Source organism: Dendrobates tinctorius, unplaced genomic scaffold, assembly GCF_039654945.1.
Source record: "Dendrobates tinctorius isolate UK_male_01 unplaced genomic scaffold, ASM3965494v1 ptg000043l, whole genome shotgun sequence".
NCBI lineage: Eukaryota > Metazoa > Chordata > Amphibia > Anura > Dendrobatidae > Dendrobates > Dendrobates tinctorius.
This window is the reverse complement of record NW_027361711.1, coordinates 28,613,593-28,632,473: the sequence shown is the minus strand read 5'-3', so window position 1 is coordinate 28,632,473 and position 18,881 is coordinate 28,613,593. Positions and strand designations below refer to the sequence as shown.

The 18,881-nt window shown below is 43.1% G+C and overlaps 1 protein-coding gene across 1 annotated transcript in view; it reads left to right on the top strand.

The window, feature by feature from the left end:
• Positions 1 to 18,881, top strand: part of STK32A (serine/threonine kinase 32A) — a 449,372-nt gene that overhangs the window by 403,346 nt on the left and 27,145 nt on the right. The window contains exons 7-8 of the mRNA XM_073575249.1: positions 5,215 to 5,304; positions 9,814 to 9,911. Coding sequence (XP_073431350.1) covers positions 5,215 to 5,304; positions 9,814 to 9,911 — 188 coding nt within the window. The remainder of the gene's footprint in view (positions 1 to 5,214; positions 5,305 to 9,813; positions 9,912 to 18,881) is intronic.

Genomic DNA, 18,881 nt, shown 5'->3' with positions numbered 1-18,881 from the left:
ATCCTCTGTATCTAGCTATCGCCCTATATCACTTCTCCCCTATGCCTCAAAACTACTGGAACAACACGTCCATCTTGAACTATCCTCCCACCTCTCTTCTTGCTCCCTCCTTGACCGATTACAATCTGGCTTCTGGCCACACCACTCCACTGAAACTGCCCTAACTAAGGTCACCAATGACATATTAGCCGCCAAGGCCAAGCGACACTACTCTGTCCTTCTCTTCCTGGACCTGTCCTCTGCCTTTGACACGGTGGACCATTCCCTATTACTACAGACTCTCTCATCTCTTGGTATCACAGTCTTGGCCCTATCTTGGATTGCGTCATACCTAACAAACCGGACATTCAGCGTCTCCCACTCGCACACCACCTCCTCCCCACGCCCCCTATCCGTCGGAGTCCCGCAAGGTTTAGTCCTAGGGCCCCTGCTCTTTTCCATTTACACCTTCAGCCTCGGAAAGCTCATAGAATCTCATGGCTTTCAGTATCACCTCTATGCTGATGACACACAGATCTACATCTCTGGACCAGATATCACCTCCCTACTAAACAGAATCCCTCAATGTCTGTCTGCTATTTCATCCTTCTTCTCCGCTAGATTTGTAAAACTTAATATGGACAAAACAGAATTAATCATCTTTCCCCCATCTCATGTGACCCCCCCAACGGACCTATCCATTAAAGTAAACAGCGGCCCACTCTCCAGTCCCACAAGCTCGCTGCCTCGGGGTTTTCCTTGACACTGATCTCTCTTTCAAACCACATATCGAAGCCCTTTCCACTTCCTGCCGACTTCAACTCAAAAATATTTCACAGATTCGTACCTTCCTCAACCAAGAATCTGCAAAAACCCTATTCCCTGCCCTCATTATCTCCCGCCTTGACTACTGTAAACTCCTGCTCTGTGGCCTCCCCTCGCACCCCTCCAATCTATTCTAAACTCTGCTGCCCAACTAATCCAACTGTCCCCCTGCTATTCCCTGGCCTCCCCCCTCTGTCAATCCCTGCACTGGCTCCCCATTACCCATAGCCTGAGTTCACACGTGGCGTTTTTTTCGCATTTCCGCGGCTGTTTTAACCACGCGATTTTGCCGCAAAAACGCGAAAAATAAGCATCCCATGCATTCCTATGGGATTCCGCAATGCTGTGCTAATGCTGCGGTTTTTACCACGGCGGAATCGCTTCACGGTAAAAAACGCAGCATGCTCATTAATTTTGCGGAATCGCGGCGATCCCGCACCCATAGGAATGCATTGTTCCGCTTACTTCCCGCATGTGGCTGTGCACACCATGCAAAAAGTAAGCAGAACAATTGTGGATGGTACCCACGATCCGGAGGAGAGGAGACTGTCCGCCGGGCTTTGGGTATCATATCCCTGTAAAAAATAGAATTTAAAATAAAAAATATTGTTATTCTCACCCTCCGACATCCCGCGCAGCCTTCCCGCCTCTCTCCACGCTCCCGTTCCCAGTAAGCCTTTGCGAAAATGCCCGCGATGACGTCCGTTCTCGCGGAATCGCGAAGTCTCACGGTCATTCGCGCGACGTCATCGTGAATTACGGCGAGACATCGCGATCCCATGAGAACGTATGTCATCGCGGGCATTTTCACAAAGGATTACTGGGAACGGGAGCGTGGAGAGAGGCGGGAAGGCTGCGCGGGACGTCGGAAGGTAAGAATAACACCATTTTTTATTTTTTTATTATTTTTTTACATTTTATCTTTTACTACTGAGGCTGCATAGGCAGCCTCAGTAGTAAAAAGTTGTTCACACTTGTCACACACTATGTTTGACGAGTGTGACCAACCTGTCAATCAGTTCTCCAAGCGATGCTACAGATCGCTTGGAAAACGCTAGTATTCTGCAAGCTAATTACGCTTGCAAAATGCTAGTTTTTCCGCGGGAAAATCGCGGGAATTTAAAATGCAATTTTCCCGTGGAATGGAATTCTGGAACTCTCGCTGTAATTTCCGCGAGAGTTCCGCTATGTGTGAACTTAGCCAAAGACCCCAGTTCAAAACCCTAACCATGACATACAAAGCCATCCACAACCTGAGTCCTCCATACATCTGTGACCTCGTCTCCCGTTACTTACCTGCACGAAACCTCTGATCCTCACAAGATCTCCTTCTGTACTCCACTCTTATCTCCTCTTCCCACAATCGCGTACAAGACTTCTCCTGTGCATCCCCCCTACTCTGGAACTCTCTGCCACAACATATCAGACTCTCCCCTACCATGGAAACCTTCAAAAAGAACCTGAAGACCTACCTCTTCCGACAAGTCTACAACCTGCAGTAACCACCGATCCACCAAACCGGTGCACGACCAGCTCTACCCTCGCCTGCTGTATCCTCACCCATCCCTTGTAGATTGTGAGCCCTCGTGGGCAGGGTCCTCTCTTATGCTATACCAGTCATGACTTGTTTTATTTAAGATTACTGTACTTGTATGTATTATGTATACCCCTCCTCACATGTAAAGCGAAATGGAATAAACGGCGCTATAATCTAATATATAAAGCTCAAGTGTGTGTATGTATGTATGTATGTATGTGTGTATGTGTGTATGTCCGGGATTGGCATCCGCACCGTCGCAGCTACAGCCACAAAATTTGGCACAGTCACACGTCTGGACCCCGAGAGTGTCCTAGGCTATGTTGTGAGGCGAAATTGTAACCCCACGCGCTCCAATTCACCAAACAATTTTGCCCCTATCTACATAATGGGGAAAAAGTGTGTATCAAGCCCCGCCCCTCATTATGATGTCATAATGGTTGCCATGGCGACGCTGATGTCATCATAGGTTGCAAGCCCCGCCGCTCATTATGATGTCATAATGGTTCACTATGGGATGGAGGATGTGTGATGGTATATGGGCACTGGACTATGGGATGGAGGATATGTATGATGGGTATATGGGCACGGGACTATGGGATGGAGGATGTGTGATGGATATATGGGCACTGGGCTATGGGATGGAGGATATGTATGACGGGTATATGGGCACGGGACTATGGGATGGAGGATATGTATGATGGGTATATGGGCATGGGACTATGAGATGAAGGATGTGTGATGGGTATATGGGCACTCGACTATGGGATGGCGAATATGTATGATGGGTATATGGGCATGGGACTATGGGATGGAGGATGTGTGATGGGTATATGGGCATGGGACTATGGGATGGAGGATGTGTGATGGGTATATGGGCACTCGACTATGGGATGGAGGATATGTATGATGGGTATATGGGCACGGGACTATGGGATGGAGGATGTATGACGGGTATATGGGCACGGGACTATGGGATGGAGGATATGTATGATGGGTATATGGGCATGGTACTATGAGATGAAGGATGTGTGATGGGTATATGGGCAGTCGACTATGGGATGGCAAATATGTATGATGGGTATATGGGCTTGGGACTATGGGATGGAGGATGTGTGATGGGTATATGGGCAGTCAACTATGGGATGGAGGATATGTATGACGGGTATATGAGCACGGGATTATGGGATGGAGGATGTGTGATGGGTATATGGGCACTGGACTATGGGATGGAGGATATATATGATGGGTATATGGGCACGGGACTATGGGATGGCGGATATGTATGATGGGTATATGGGCACGGGACTATGGGATGGAGGATATGTATGATGGGTATATGGGCATGGGACTATGAGATGAAGGATATGTGATGGGTATATGGGCACTCGACTATGGGATGGCGAATATGTATGATGGGTATATGGGCATGGGACTATGGGATGGAGGATGTGTGATGGGTATATGGGCACTCGACTATGGGATGGAGCATATGTATGATGGGTATATGGGCACGGGACTATGGGATGGAGGATGTGTGATGGGTATATGGGCACTGGACTATGGGATGGAGGATATATATGATGGGTACATGGGCATGAGACTATGGGATGGCGGATATGTATGATGGGTATATGGGCACGGGACTATGGGATGGAGTATATGTATGATGGGTATATGGGCATGGGACTATGAGATGAAGGATGTGTGATGGGTATATGGGCACTCGACTATGGGATGGCGAATATGTATGATGGGTATATGGGCATGGGACTGCACTCACATTTCCCACAGATTCTATTGCCCTGACCATGGATCTAAGACATCCTCAGAGACCAGTGGGTTACATTGTCAAAACCCAATAAAACCTAATCGTAATGTGATTGCAATTTTGCATCAGTTTGACTTCTTAAAGAATGTCGGTCGGATAACACAAAATGACTGTTGAAACCAAGTACAAATACTTGGCGCACCTTTGATGTGGACAAATATTTAAGTGCACCTTCTCATCTATTTGTTTTTCATACTTTGTCTTTCTCTGCCTTTATAAAGGTAGAACTGTCAATCAAAGGTGGGTGGCGGGATGGAGATTAGGGATGAGCGGACCCATGGAAATTCGGATCTGCTACCCAACCTGAACTTATTCAAAAGTTCGGTTAGGATAACCCAATGATGAACCATAGCCAGAACCCCATTGAAAACAATGGGCACATGGACTTTTAAACTGTAAAATCTCTCTCTCTGTTATAAAAATAAGACCTCCCTTTTTCCATACATCTATAGTGAAATGTGAAAAAAACCCAATATATTTAGTAAAGTCGTGTGTATTTGCCATGGCTAATAAGGTATAAAAATATTTGCCCCATGTAGTTAACATGGAATATCGAAAAAAAATGTAATGAAAAATTTTTAGTTCTCACAATCCCCCAAAAAATCAATGAAAAGTGATCAAAAATTTGCATAGACCCCAGAATGCTATCAATAAAAACATCAGCTCAATGCGCAAAAGAGACGTTCTCATACAAGTCCATGAACAGAAAAATAAAAAAAAGAGAATGACTACACAAGCACCTTTTTTTATTTCTTTGTGGTCATTTTTTAGATGTAGACCATTTGTACTTTTTCTTATTTTATTTTATGGACACATCATCAGACACAGTTGTAAGTTACCGTCAGTGGTATCATTTGTGGGACAAGATGTGACACTTTTTATATCCCCCAATTTACTACTGTCCATTTCATTAGTTAAAAATTGTAGCGCTGCGCTTAGTATTTAATTTTCATTAGTATGAGTGACTTTTAGGAATTATATGCTTCATATTTATTGTACTGCAAAAATTCTAAAAACGTTCACTCTCTTTGTATTTATAAAGGGCATGTACATATCACCGATTTTAATATTGCCACCCTGGTCAATCAAGGTACGAAGATTACAACTGTTGCTGGTACAAAACCTTACATGGGTAGGTATTCTGCCCTTTTAAAGGGAATCTGTCACCCCTTTTTTTCGAATATGAGCTGCCGGCACTGCCATCAGGGGCTTATCTACAGCATTCTGTAATGCTGTAGATAAGCCCCCGATGTAACCTGAAAGAGAAGAAAAAAGAGTTAAATTATACTCACCCCGGCATCTGTTCCGGTCCGATGGGTGTGGCGGTACAGTCCGGCTCTTCTGACGGTGATGTCAGGACTTCTTTCCTTCCTGTCGTGGCTCCTGCGCAGGAGCACTGCTCTGCCCTGTTGAGGGCAGAGCAGAATCCTGCAGTGCACCAGGCACTTGAGTGATAAAATATGAGTCCAGTGGGCAGTCCTACTCATGACTGTGACTATGCATGCAGAGATAGTTGTTAATCACTTGTAAGACCGCCCACTGGACTCGTATTTTATCACTCAAGTTCTTGGTGTCTATATTTATACAAGTCCAGTGGGCGGTCCTACTCGATGATTGACAGTCTTCCTTGTATGTGCATAAGAAAAAAACAAAAAAGAAACAGCAAAAATATATAATATAAATAATTATACAGCCAAATAAAAATTAGTAAATTAATAATTGACCAATGTGTTTCTTCCAAAGAATGGATGGCAGACCATCCGGTATGTATGAAAAAACCAACTACTGATGTACCAAAGAGAACCAGAATAATGGGAATGTATATATAAAAACTAAAATAGAGGCAAAATATATATAAAATAAGCCTTTATTAAAATTATGGCCAGACAACAACAACGGCAATATATGAAAAAACGTACAAAAAATGGCAAAAAAACCGCATAATACATAAATGGTTAAGTGTCTGTACTTATAATAATATCACCACTATAGAATAGAAAATGTTAAATGAGTCATATATAATGATCCCTATATATAGCAACCAAGAAACATGGTAAGCACAATAAAACCAAAAATAAAATATAAGGGTCAATAGTGAAAAATAATATATATATATCCAAGATTAGTGAGAAACTAATATATATACATGTATACAAATATATAAGTGATTAATGTGCACCAAAAAAAATTTTTCATATATGTGTATAAACAAATGATGGTAAAAAGAAAAAAGAAAAAGAAATAAATAATGTGCGCCAAAAGGTAGCTATATAAAAGCTTATCATGAAAAGCACTGTATGGCAGAAATGAACCAGGGACAGAAGCCAGACAGCACATGCGCTGAACAATGGTAAAAAGGCACAAAAAACACCATGAAAAGCGCTATATGGCAGAAATGGGCCAAAACCATAAGCCAGACAGCACATGCGCTAAACAATGCCGCATAAATAAAATGGGCCACATTAAGTAAGACCTAATATACCTGGCAATGGCTAATGAAGCGCTTGCACAGAAGATGTGTGCCCAAACTATGCAGCACTATACAGCACAATGCACTGCCTGGAGAACAAATGCTGAGGCAATAATCAGAATAATAAGCTACAAGGGCACACCGCAATGGGACGCCCATGCAGCAAAGACTGTCCTGACTATATAACGCAATATAGCACGATTGGTTACCTAGAGAATGAATGACCAGAGAGTGGTGAAGGCGGTGTGCCAAAAAGAACGCGCGTTCTTTTTGGCACACCGCCTTCACCACTCTCTGGCGTCCCATTGCGGTGTGCCCTTGTAGCTTATTATTCTGATTATTGCCTCAGCATTTGTTCTCCAGGCAGTGCATTGTGCTGTATAGTGCTGCATAGTTTGGGCACACATCTTCTGTGCAAGCGCTTCATTAGCCATTGCCAGGTATATTAGGTCTTACTTAATGTGGCCCATTTTATTTATGCGGCATTGTTTAGCGCATGTGCTGTCTGGCTTCTGTCCCTGGTTCATTTCTGCCATACAGTGCTTTTCATGATAAGCTTTTACATAGCTACCTTTTGGCGCACATTATTTATTTCTTTTTCTTTTTTCTTTTTACCATCATTTGTTTATACACATATATAAAAAAAAATTTTTGGTGCACATTAATCACTTATATATATGTATACACGTATATATATTAGTTTCTCACTAATCTTGGGTATATATATATTATTTTTCACTATTGACCCTTATATTTTATTTTTGGTTTTATTGTGCTTACCATGTTTCTTGGTTGCTATATATAGGGATCATTATATACCGTATGACTCATTTAACATTTTCTATTCTATAGTGGTGATATTATTATAAGTACAGACACTTAACCATTTATGTATTATGCGTTTTTTTTGCCATTTTTTGTACGTTTTTTCATATATTGCCGTTGTTGTTGTCTGGCCATAATTTTAATAAAGGCTTATTTTATATATATTTTGCCTCTATTTTAGTTTTTATATATACATTCCCATTATTCTGGTTCTCTTTGGTACATCAGTAGTTGGTTTTTTCTTGTATGTGCATGTAGAGATAACCGTCAGTCACTAGTAGGACCATACAGGTTACTGAATATTTTCCAACAAATCTATAAATCATTCTGCTCAGTTTCTCCTTTTCTATACCATGCTGTTCACAGACTGCCTGTACAATATGGCACGGTTCCCTTTAAATACTACTTAAAGCTTGAGCTGTATGTTAAGTAGGTATACAAATCAGTGTCAGCATCCTTTATTGATGCTGAAGGCCTTTTTTATTAATTCCCAGATTGCTATTAAGTGGAAGTGGTACATCACTTGTGGTAGCATCTTCATTGCAGAGCCAGAGCAGCTTCACAAATCAGCTGAAATAAAGCCAACCTGTGCCTTCAGTGATTTGTGTTGTCTGCTGTCTTTGCCAGGTCTCATTAAACAATGGGGGATCAACTAATAGTGCACCAACATCACCATTGTAATGATAACTCTCTAGGTGTATAGTGGAGCCAGTCGTCGGAGTCTGAAATCATCAAATTCACCAGTATTAATTATATTGACCCATATACTGGAAATAGTAAAGCCCATCAGCTGCAAATAGGAATACAGACATATTTCTAAGATGCCCAACGAATAATCAGATCACTTCTTTTAACCACTTTGCTTCTTTCTAAGCCATTAGCGGTTAAATGAAGATAAAAAAAACTGAGCATGTGATCAAAGAGCAAGTCATTGTGGCATTCCATATGTTCATTCTTTTTAGAATTTTTTCAGTGCTTTTTCAGGGGGGTTTCTGAGCAGATGCTCCTGCAAAAGACGTTGTGTGCACTTACCTTAACACTTGATGAGGCTGTTGCACTTACTTTCGAAGACAAGGCAAACAATGTCTACATTATCCTATTTAATAGTTTAAAAGTTTGATATTAAAATGCTAATTTTGATATCAGGAGGGGAATGCTCAAAACGGACTGTACAGCCATTCTGACGTTGGTTTTCAAACTTCATCAAGTCTAAGAGAGCTCTATAATAATCTACTGTATGTAGTATGTTTTAATGCTGTTACAAGTCTACTACTGGCAAAAATAAAAAAAAACAGACTTGCATATAGCCACAAACTACATAAAAGTAATTTTTCAGTTAAACAACTTTCATCTAACCATCTTAGAATTGTCCTAAAGTTAACATCAATGGGAGCTTGTGAGTCACTGATCACAAAAATAATGCCAAAACCAAAAATGCCATTACGTTCCTGAAGGACATGGTGACATTTTATCAATCATGTCAATACATTACACTGTGATGGCGAAAAGAAACCTTGGGACAGGTATGATATCAAGTTTTGCTTACCTTTTGGCAGGTGGAAACCATCATCATGATTAGCTGATGGCTGTAGGTCCAGTTTCTCATGCAAATAACTCAGTTTCCTATTCCCTTTGTACGTTATTATTTTTGCTATTCCAGGAATATTTTGTTAGAATTCATAAATTCTTTTTAAAAGGGTTTTTTACTTTTTTAGCAAGGGATGTTTCGAAAAGAAGGTAGACTTACATCCTGAACTTGCCACCTACTCCAGCACCACCATTACAGCCATCTCTATCACCCAAGAAAATATTAAATCATGACACCTGTCACCAGATTGCTGAAGCCACTGGTTGGCTACATGAACAGGGGACTGGTGGTCAGGACGTCATGTTTTCTGGTGCGGTGGAAATGACTGGAGTAGAAGCACAGAAGTAAAGTCAAGGGCAGATTCCTAGAGTAAGGCCGGGGTCACACTTGCGAGTACAATGCGAGAAACCCGCACAAGCCTGTCACATCAATACCCGGCACTGCCGCCGGCACTCAGGACCAGAGTGTGCAGCTGCATGTATTTCTATGCAGCCGAATGCTCTGGTCCGAACCGCCAGCGGCAGTGCCAGGTATTGAGGCGAGAGACTCGTGCGGGTTTCTCGCATTGCACTCGCAAGTGTGACCCCGGCCTAAACCTTACATACAGCTGTAAAAAGCCCATGGCCTGGTATCACAGTGAGACTACTGTGCCAGCAGGCTACATGTGCCTAGCTAATGCAATAAAATTGCCCATTCTAGCAATATTTTCTGTTATCTACAAAGGTTTGGAAGTTTTATTTTTTTCTTTGATTTTGCAGCTCCAGAAATGTTCTACCCAAGAGGTCAAATCTGTTATTCTTTTGCTGTTGACTGGTGGTCCTTAGGCGTTACAGCATATGAACTTCTACGAGGCAGGGTATGTCCTTTATCTTTTCCTTCTACATGTATAAATTCTTATATTGTTTGCTGAGCTTATTATATTATTATGCACAATGTGATTACCGCCATGGTAGCTACAAAGAAGATTCATAGAGAGATCCTTTTATCTGAAGGCAATTAGCATTTTTACCAAGACAGCATATTTTTAGATTCTGAGAAATGACTCTCTATACATTTTTATTAGCTAGCTATGCATTAGCTACTGAATCTGTAAATTAGCCATTGCCTATTTTATCATGTGGAGACACTGAACATTACCAGTCCGTACAAGTAAAGTGCAACCTGTGGCTTTCCAGTAGTTCGGAAACCAAATGTAGGATATGACCAGTACATTCAATAAAAAGTAAACTTTTCTCCTAGATTATTGGCTTTTCCTTTACAAAATTTTCATCCTTTCTGATGTTTCATGGAAATATTCTCTGTACTTTTACATAAGCCACTGTTGAGACTACTGGCCGTGCAAATTATAATTATGGACAGTTAGAATTCATTCTGTAATTTTCTTCTTGTATGCTAAAAAGGTCCAAAACGTATGAGTGTTTTGGACCAGATTTTCGTCAGTTTTTACCTACAGAGATTCATCAGTTTTTCTTGCATACAAAATTAAACTGATGGAGTTTTCTCAAGCTTCTCCTATTAAATAGTCAATGAAAAACCGATAACACATGGATGGAATCCGAGTGTGGACATTTTTTTTTTCTTACTGAGCGGTCTCTGACTAGATCAATATCAAACATGTCTCCATGATTTGGTGTGGACCACTCAGTTCACAAAAATACATGAGCATGTGAGCAGCACTATAGACTATAATAGGTACGAATTCTATCTGTTAAAACTATTGATAAAACTCATACATCAAAAACTGACATCTGTATGAGCCCCTGTAGGACTGAATATTGGAATAATTTAATCTTCTGTAAATAAAATACAGTCATGGCCGAAAGTGTTGGCACCCTTGAAATTGCTCCAGAAAATGAAGTATTTCTCTCTGAAAATTATTGCAGTTACACGTTTTGTTATGCACATTTTTATTGTCTTTGTGTGTATTAGTACAACTAAAAAAAACACAGAAAATTGACACAAAACCCCCAAAATAGGTAAGACAAAAATGTTGGCACCTTTCCAAAATTGTAGATAAACAATTTTGTTTCAAGATTGTGATGGTTGTTTAAACTCACTTGTGACAAGTAACAGGTGTGGGTCATATGAAAATCACACCTGAAACCAGATAAAAAGGTGAGAAGTTGACTCAGTCTTTGCATTGTGTGTCTGTGTGTGCTACGCATGGAGAACAGTGAGAGGAGAAGAGAACTGTCTGAGTACTTGAGAACCAAAGTTGTTGAAAAATATCAATAATCTCAAGGTTACAAGTCCATCTCCAGAGATCTTGATGTTCTTTTAACCATGGTGCGCAACATAATCAAAAATCTTTCAATCCATGGTTCCATGGCTAATCTCCCTGGGTGGATGGCAGAGAAAAATTGCTGAAAGGTTGCAAGGCAGGATAGTCCAGATGGTTGATAAGCAGCCCCAATCAAGTTCCAAAGATATTAAAGCTGTCCTGTGCAGGCTGAGGGTGCATCAGTGTCAGCGCAAGCTCTCTATTGACATTCAAATTAAATTAAACTCTTTGGTAGGAGAGCCAGGAGGACACCACTGCTGACACAGAGACATAAGCTAGACAGCAGTTTGCCAAAATGTATATTGGTAAGCCAAAATCCTTATGGGAAAGTGTCTTTTAGACCGATGAGACCAAGATATAGCTTTTTGGTAGAGCACATCATTCTACTATTTACTGAAAACAGAATAAGGCACAAACAAAAGAACACAGTACCTACAGTCAATCATGGCGTAGGTTGTTTTGCTGCCTCTGGCACTGGGTGCCTTGCAGAAGTGCAATGCATCATGAAATCTGAAGATTACCAAAGGATTTTGGTTTGCAATATAGTGACCAGTGTCAGAAAGCTGGGTGCGTCCTAGGTCATGGGTATTCCAGCAGGATAATGACCCAAAACATACTTCAAATGGTACCCAGAAATAGATGGAGAGAAAGTGCTGGAGAGTTCTGAAGTGGTCAGCAATGAGTCTGGATCTAAATCCAATTTAAAGAGAACCTTTCAGCAGAAATATCCATGTTAAACTACAGATATGGGGAGAATGGCGCTGTCATATTGATTTAATAAATACCTTTAGTGTAAAAATCTGTAACCTGCTTTATGTTAAATCATGAAGATTAATTTATCTTTCCTCAGCGCTTCGTGTTGCTGGGTGAGACTCGTTGGCCAGGACTGTGGGTAGGATCTTCTGCTCAAAGGGCTCAGCCACGGCCCCTCCGCTCCTCTGTTGCATTCATTATCTTGGTTATTTAAATTTTTGACTGGTGCCCTCCTAGCTGTGGTCAGTCAGTTTTGTAGAGTCAGCTGGTGGTGGTCTTCATGAAAATATCATCGTTGCATGTGCAGATTGATCTTCGGCGATCTTCAGGAAAATGGTGCAGGAGGTGGTGCAAGTGCAGAATGAGGTCTCAGCTTATCATTCAGGTGGATCTGTGCATATGCCGGTGCCATTTTCATGAAGACTGCCACCAGCTGGATCTGCGAGAGCAGTGCCCACAACCGCTAGGACAGTGCCAACCCAAAATTTAAACAACCAAGATGATAAATGCAACAGAGGCAGTGAAGGGTCTTGGCTGAGCCCTCTGAGACCACAGTCCTTCCCACAAGTCCTGCCCTGAAGAACGAAGAGCTGAGGAAATCGAAATTTATCATGATGATTTAACGTGAATCAGGCTGCAAATGTTTACAATAAAGGTATGTATTAAATCAGTATGACAGCGCCATTCTGCCCATACCTTTAGTTTAACATGTATTTTCCTGCTGATAAGTTCCCTTTAACACCTGTGGAGAGATCTTAAAATTGCTGTTAGAAGAAAGAACCTGTCAAATATGAGAGACCTGGAGCAGTTTTCAAAAGAAGAGTGGTTCAAACTATCAGTTGAGAGGCGTAAGAAACTTGTTGATGGTTATAGGAAGCGATTGGTTGTAGTTATTTATTCCAAAAGGTGTACAACCAAATATTAACCCCTTTCCTACATTGGATGTACTATTCCGTCCATGTGACCTGGGACCTAAGTCCCAAGTACGGAATAGTACGTCTAATGCGATCAGCGGCGCTCACATGGTGAGCGCCGCTGATCGCGGCCGGGTGTCAGCTGATTATCACAGCTGACACCCTGCACAATGATCAAACATGATTGCAGTGTACCGGGAATTAAAGGAAGCATCGGCAGGGAGGGGGCTTCCCTGCGACCCCTACAGCAGCACAATGAGCAGTGCTGCTGCGGGGGGCTCTTTCCCTGCTGCAGGTCCCCGGATCCAAGATGGCGACGGGGACCTTCGGGGGCCTGCAGGGAGCTGGCTTCCTCACTGCCCGCAGAGCGCAGGCATGAGGAAGCCTGCAGCAGTGCCTGTGACAGATCGCTGATGTGTCACAGCGATCTGTGATGTGACAGATCAGTGATGCGTCACAGGACAGTGATGTCCCCCATGGGACATTATAATAAAGTAAAAAAAAAAAAAAGTGTAAAAATAATTAAAAAAAAAAAAAATATTGCCTAATAAATTCATTTTTTGAAAGTAAAAAAACAAAAAAACAATAAAAGTAAACATATTTGGTATCGCCATGTCCGTAATGACCCACCCTATAAAACTGTCCCATTAGTTAACCCCTTTAGCGAACCCCTTAAAAAATAAAAATAAAAAACGAAGCAAAAAATAATGATTTATTATCATACCGCCGAACAAAAAGTGCAATAACGCACGATCAAAAAGACGCATATAAATATCCATGGTACTGCTGAAAACGACATCTTGTCCCGCAAAAAGCGAGCCACAACACAGCATCATCAGAAAAAAAATAAAAACGTTATAGCTCACAGAATAAAGCGATGCAAAAATAATTATTTTTTATATAGAAATTGTTTTCATTGCATAAAACCACCACAACATAAAAAAATGACATAAATAAGGTATCGCTGTAACCGTACTGACCCGAAGAATAAAAGCACTTTATCAATTTTACCGCACGCGGAACGGTGTAAACGCACCCCCAAAAGAAATTCATGAAACGCTGGTTTTTGTTCATTCTGCGTCCCAAAAATCGGAATAAAAAGCGATCAAAAAATGTCACGAGCCCGAAAATGGTACCAATAAAAACGTCAACTCGTCCCGCAAAAATTAAGACCTCACATGACTCGGTGGGTCAAAATATGGAAAAATTATAGCTCTCAAAATGTGGTGATGCATAAACTATTTTTACAATAAAAAGCGTCTTAGGGTATGACAGCTGCCAAAAATAAAAACCCACCATAAATGGTAAATCAAACCCCCCATTATCACCCCCTTAGTTAGGGGAAAAAAAATAAAAAAATTTTCATTTATTTCCATTTTCCCATTAGGGCTAGGGTTGGGGTTAGGGCTAGGGTCAGAGCTAGGGTTAGGGCTAGGGCTAGGGTTAGGGTTAGGTTTGGAGTTAGAATTGGGGGATTTCCACTGTTTTGGCACATCAGGGGCTTTCCAAACTCGACATGGCGTCCTATCTCAATTCCAGCCAAAAAAAGTTAAATGGCGCTGCTTCCCTTCCGAGCTCTGCCAAGTGCCCAAATAGTGGTTTACCCGATATCAGCGTACTCAGGACAAATTGCTCAATAACTTTTGGGGGCCTGTTACTCTTGGGAAAATAAAAATTGGGGGTGAAAAGATCATTTTTGTGGAAAAAATATGATTTTTTTAATTGTACGGCTGTACGTTATAAACTTCTGTAAAGCCCTTGGGGGTTCAAAGTGCCCACCACATATCTAGATAAGTTCCTTGGGGGGGTCTAGTTTCCAAAATGGGGTCACTTTTGGGGGGTTTCCACTGTTTAGGTACATAAGGGGCTCTCCAAACGTGGCATGGCGTCCAATCTGAATTCCAGCCAATTTTGCAGTGAAAAAGTCAAACGGCGCTCCTTCCCTTCCGAGCTCTGCCATGCGCCCAAACAGTGGTTTCCCTCACATATCAGGTATCAGCGTACTCAGGACAAATTGCACAATAACTTTTGCAGTCCAATTTCTCCTGTTACCCTTGGTAAAATAAAAAAATTGAACCTGAAGTAATTTTTTTTGTGAAAGAAAGTTAAATGTTCATTTTTTTTAAACATTCAAAAAATTCCTGTGAAGCTTGAATGTGGTTTTGAGCACCTTGAGGGATGCGGTTTTTAGAATGGTGTCACTTTTGGGTATTTTCTATCATATAGACCCCTCAAAGTGGCTTCAAATGTGATGTGGTCCGTAAATATAAAATGGTGTTGTAAAAATGAGAAATCGCTGGTCAACTTTTAACCCTTATAACTTCCTAACAAAAAAAATTTTGGTTCCCAAATTGTGCTGATGTAAGTAAACAGGTGGGAAATGTTATCTATTAAGTTTTTGAGTGCCGTATCTCTGTGATTTAAGAGCATAAAATTCAAAGTTGGAAAATTGCGAAATATTCAAAATTTTCGCCAAATTTCCATTTTTTTCACAAATAAACGCAAGATATATGAATGAAATTTTACCACTAACATGAAGTACAATATGTCACGAGAAAACATTGTCAGAATCACCGGGATCCATGGAAGCATTCCAGAGTTATTACCTCATAAAGGGACAGTGGTCAGAATTGTAAAAATTGGCCCGGGAGTTAACGTGCAAACGACCCTTGGTAGTGAAGGGGTTAAATTGAGGGTGCCAACAACTTTGTCTGGCCCATTTTGGGGATTTTGGGAGAAATTATGTCCAATTTGCCTTTTTTTCCTCTGTTTTTTTTTATGTTTTTCCAATACACACAAAGGAAATAAACATGTATAATTGCAATAATTTTCTGAAACAATTTCAAGGATGTCAACACTTTGGGCCATGACTGTGTAGACTAATAGCCTAGTGTTAGGCGTCAAGTTTCTGCGTCTGCTCTGCAGGAATCCAGACCCTTACATTTTGCGGTCTCTTGCTGTTTATCTACCGCAGAGGAGATTGCCTTGCAGCAAATCTCTCCAGGGGCTGAGTCCCTCTGTCCTCCTACTGAGCATGCTCATGAGACGATTTCCCATAGGAGATCGGGAGTCATGTGCTCAGGTCCTACTCCAGATCTCATTGGTCCATCTCGGAGATCTGGAAGCTTCCGGAAGGTCCTGGCTGCTATAAAAAGCGCGCATGGCCATTCCGCCATGCGCTAGTATAGTCTCTAGTTGCTACTGTGTGAATGATGATGGATGTATGATTCTGGTGAATGACGCATTTGAAACCCCTTCCCTCTGATATTACGTATGTGGACAGGGACTAAGCTAAGAGTCAGCGCCAGCGTGCCACTACTACATCATCCACAGTTGCTAGCGTCCGACATTGCGCTTGCGTACTAGCTTTGTCGTCTAGCGGCAGTGTCCTACGCCGCGCTGCAGTTGCAGCCCTCCTTGGCATCCGCAGTTGCGACATCGCACGCACGGTAGGTCTAGACAGACGCAGTTTCGCTGTCTTTGGCTCTGCTCCTGTGACCAGATACCGTGTGTGCATTTACTCTGAGTACTGTGATTCCAACAGGCCCAGCCTTATTGTATTTGTCTTTGTTGGCACCTCTGTGACTTAACAGATATTGCTCTGCGCCCCTGGGTGACGTTTAACCCACGTGCGCATTTCCGCCATATTGCTTGCCTGCCACCACTTAGCAGCAGTCATATCATCTACTGCATGGTGGACCCCGAGCGGCGAACACACTTTATTATTATTTTTATTTAGTGCGTTCCGCCGTTCCTAACATTATACTAGCGCCAGGGTCTGGCTAGTGATGGCAGAACAGCAGCAACTCTTACAGTATAATCAGCAGCTGGAGGGCCTGTTGGCTACTCTTGAGAGTGCTATCTCAGCTGCGAAATCCACTGAAGCTGCTGTACAGGCAATCGCAGACGCGGTTTCACATATGTCCACGTCCTCCCACGCGCCGACAGTTACCCGCCTCCCGTTGCCCGATAAATTTTCTGGCGATGGCGCCTCCTGTAGGGGTTTCGTCAGCCAGTGCTCTATCCAGCTGGAGTTACTGGCTGCGCGATTCCCTACGGAACGGGCCAAGGTGGGGTTTATTGTTTCCCTTCTGATGGGCAAGGCGTTGGAGTGGGCTACGCCACTATGGGAGCATGGTGACCCAGAGGTTTGGATCGCTGCTCAGTTTTTAACAGCTATTAAGCAGGTCTTCCTGGGACCACGGGTCATGCATGACACCTCTCTTCAGCTACTTGCTTTGACTCAGGGATCCCTCTCGGTTAGTCAGTATGCCATTCGTTTTCGGACACTGGCTTCCGAGCTGGAGTGGTCTGACAAAGCCCTCATCCCTGTGTTTTTGAGAGGTTTGGCGGAGCATGTTAAGGATGCTCTCTCTACCAGAGAGGTTCCTGCAAGTTTGGAAGAGCTGATTGCCATTTCCACCCGCATTGATCTCCGCTTTTTGGAGCGCGGCCTGGAGCGTGCTCAATCCAAACGGAAGGTTACCTCGGCTCCCAACTTTTTTGAGCCTCTGGAACCACCCGAGCCAGAGACTCCACTCCCAGAGCCCATGGAGGTGTCTTGCACCGTTCTCGAGGCGCGTCCGGCACAAAACTCCATTTGCGGTTACCATTGTCAACATGCTGTTTCTCAGGACAACAGTGCCCCGCAATGGCCAAACTCTGTGCCACCGGGCAAGACCTTTGTCCCTCCCCGCCTTCAGCCGAGGGTTCTCGCGTGGGCACACGCTTCCAGGAGGGGTGGTCACTGTGGCTACATGCAGACCTCAAAACTCCTGGCGGGGTCGTATTGGTGGCCGCACAGGGCTTTGGACGCTAAAAAGTATATTCGGGCCTGCTCCTTTTGTGCTCGGAATAGCTTCCTTAAACAGAGAGTGGAGACACCAGCCGACACACTGCGGCGTTCACTTTAGCTTTTGCTCCTGGCGATTTTGCTGCCCCAGTTGTCTCCCACGCGTCCCTTCTCAAACCTGGCGACCTTGCCGCCTCTGATGCCTTCCACATGTCCCGGTTTTCCTTGTCACCTACCGGGACATCAGACTTGCCTTCGAACGGGTCTGAGGCCTATGCCCCTGATGGGCACAAGATGGTGGATCGGAAGGCTCAGGGAGGAGGGGGCCCTAGAAGGGGGGTTAATGTTAGGCATCAGGTTTCTGCGTCTGCTCTGCAGGAATCCAGACCCTTACATTCTGCGGTTTCTTGCTGTTTATCTAAAGCAGAGGAGATTGCCTTGCAGCAAATCTCTCCAGGGGCTAAGTCCCTCTGTCCTCCTACTGAGCATGCTCATGAGACGATTTCCCATTGGAGATCGGGAGTCATGTGCTCAGGTCCTGCTCCAGATCTCGTTGGTCCATCTCGGAGATCTGGAAGCATCCGGAAGGTCCCGGCTGCTATAAAAAGCACGCATGGCCGTTCCGCCATGCGCTAGTATAGTCTCTAGTTGCTACTGTGTGAATGATGATGGATGTATGATTCTGGTGAATGAATCATTTGAAACCCCTTCCCTCTGATATTACGTATGTGGACAGGGACTAAGCTTAGAGTCAGCGCCAGCGCGCCACTACTACATCATCCACAGTTGCTAGCGTCCGACATTGCGCTTGCGTACTAGCATTGTCGTCTAGCGGCAGTGTCCTACGCTGAGCGGCAGTTGCAGCCCTCCTTGGCGTCTAGACAGATGCAGTTCCGCTGTCTTTGGCTCTGCTCCTGTGACCAGATACCGTGTGTGCATTTACACTGAGTACTGTTACTACAACAGGCTCAGCCTTATTGTATTTGTCTTTGTTGGCACCTCTGTGACTTAACAGAGATTGCTCTGCGCCCCTGGGTGACGTTTAACCCACGTGTGCATTTCCGCCATATTGCTTGCCTGCCACCA